This window comes from Astatotilapia calliptera, chromosome 14, assembly GCF_900246225.1.
Source record: "Astatotilapia calliptera chromosome 14, fAstCal1.2, whole genome shotgun sequence".
NCBI classification, from domain to species: domain Eukaryota; kingdom Metazoa; phylum Chordata; class Actinopteri; order Cichliformes; family Cichlidae; genus Astatotilapia; species Astatotilapia calliptera.
In genome coordinates, this window is record NC_039315.1 from 9,372,703 (window position 1) to 9,374,797 (window position 2,095).

The following is a 2,095-nucleotide window of genomic DNA, read 5'->3' on the forward strand; positions in this document are numbered from 1 at the left end:
TATGTTTTTTTTATCAATATGAATTTTGTGCTTAAAAAATGCTCCAAAAATTGTTCTTTTCTTCATAAAGTCTGTCTAAATTATAATATAATGTTGGAATTCACTAAATGGTTGTTTGTTTTTATTTCCTTTTTTCATTTGGTTGTTGTTGGGGTTCTTTTTTTATATAGGTGTTCAAGCATTTGAAGCATCAGAGGTAAATTGGGCTTCACTGGTACTGATAAAGCCCTGTGGCATTTTGTGCTGAAGTATGGAAATAGAATTAGTGGAATTTAAAATTGATGATTTCCAATCTATCCTCATCTATCATTGGTTTTGGAGGGTGGGGGTGACATCATACATCATGTAATCTGCAGTCTCTGGTGATATGTAAACACAGAGACTTGATATCCAGTGTGATTGGATAAGGGAGCAGCCAAGTTAAAACTTCCTGTTGTTGTGAGACTTAAAATGAGAAAGCACTGTTGTGTAGTTAACCCAAACCTTTTTGGGTTTAGAAGGGTTATACCAGTTTCTTTTTTTTACAACTGTTAAACACGGTTAACATTTTCAGCATATTTTTACTTCTTAAACTACATCTTGAAACGTTTTGTAATTTAATATTTCTTAAATATGTCTTTACAGAATGCTTCAATCAAACTAACACATTTTATTATAGGTGGTTTTGACACAGTCAAAAGGCCTGTAGCAGTTGGTGTGGTTATGCTGATAACCTATTTATTAGCTGTTTTTGCAAGTTCGGTCAATATCATCTTCATTGTTTCTGACAAGCAGTTACATAAACCAATGTATCTTCTGATTTGCAATCTTGCTGTTGTTGACCTACTTTATACCTCTAGTGCCACTCCAACAATGATCGGGGTTCTACTTGCTGGTGTTAATACCATATCATATGTGGAGTGTATAATTCAAATGTATGTTTACCAGGTGGGAGCAACAATGGAGATGTTGTCTTTAACAATTATGGCATTTGATCGGTTAATTGCTATAATCTATCCTCTTCAGTATCATAGTTATTTAACAATTACACGTACACTAGTATTTACAAACATTCTGTGGATTGTTGCCTGTAGTTTGGTGCTTTTTACACCTGTAACAGCTACACCGCTCCCTCACTGCAATTCAAGGCTTAGGTACACTTTCTGTGACTATGCTGCAGTTATGCGAACCACTTGTGTTAACCCAGAGAAATACTTCAACCAAACTGCCATTATATCATTTTTTGTGTCATTTTTCACATTCACTTTCATTTGTCTTTCATATTGTGGGATCTTGTTTTTTGTGAAAAAAATATCAAATAATGACAAAAAGAAAATGGGAAGCACTCTTGTGAGTCACCTGATTTGTGTAATATGTTTATACTGTCCCCAGTTTATCCTTGTTATCTTGACCAGATTTGGTGTGGTGTTAACTCTTGAAGAACGCCAGGGTTCGTTAATTGGCACCATCCTCGGCCCATCTCTTGTAAATCCTTTTGTGTATTGTCTCAGGACAAAGGAAATTAAAAGTAAGATTATTAAGATATTCAGGAAGGTTATCACAGCTGGTTAGAGCCTTGTGAACTGTGAATACACTTACTTGTAAAATAATGGGCACAAATACCTTACAAAACTGAATTGCATTGAAATATTAAAATATTCATATATGGACTTTCTAAATCTTGTTTGGTGATTTGTGAACTTTTGAACCCTATTTAGGTGAGAAGTCACATTTAATGCAAAAATGTTGAAGATAATTTTCTTACACAGTTAAATTCTGAAACACAAAATGTTCCAATTCACTCTGGGACTTTCTGAGTTTTTATTAAAATCCAGAGACCACAAGTTTACAATTAAGTAACTACTACTAACATCTTCTCTCATTGATTCTTTGACAGTTTTTAGTGATTATTTATAGTTTTTGTGAGCAACACTGTGTAACAATAACAATTAAGTAATTGCTTTATTTTGAAACAAAATAACAAAATTAATGTTTTAATGTTGTCTGAGCAGACTTTTATGACCCTAAGAATATTTATTTCCTTTGTGAAAACAGTTAAGCTTGTCATTAAAAAATTAAGTAACTGCTAAGAAGTCAAAGGTCACGTCAAGAGAGT

General features: G+C 33.2%; 1 protein-coding gene across 1 annotated transcript; it reads left to right on the plus strand.

The window, feature by feature from the left end:
• Positions 1-612: 612 nt before the first annotated feature.
• On the plus strand, positions 613-1,551 carry LOC113036539 (olfactory receptor 6M1-like). The gene has a single exon (XM_026192946.1). It carries the CDS (start codon positions 613-615, stop codon positions 1,549-1,551), a length of 939 nt encoding a protein of 312 aa, XP_026048731.1.
• Positions 1,552-2,095: the final 544 nt, after the last annotated feature.

Bases quoted from the DNA above. Each gene is read 5' to 3' on its own strand.
- LOC113036539 (XM_026192946.1), top strand. From the start codon at position 613: ATGTCTTTACAGAATGCTTCAATCAAACTAACACATTTTATTATAGGT.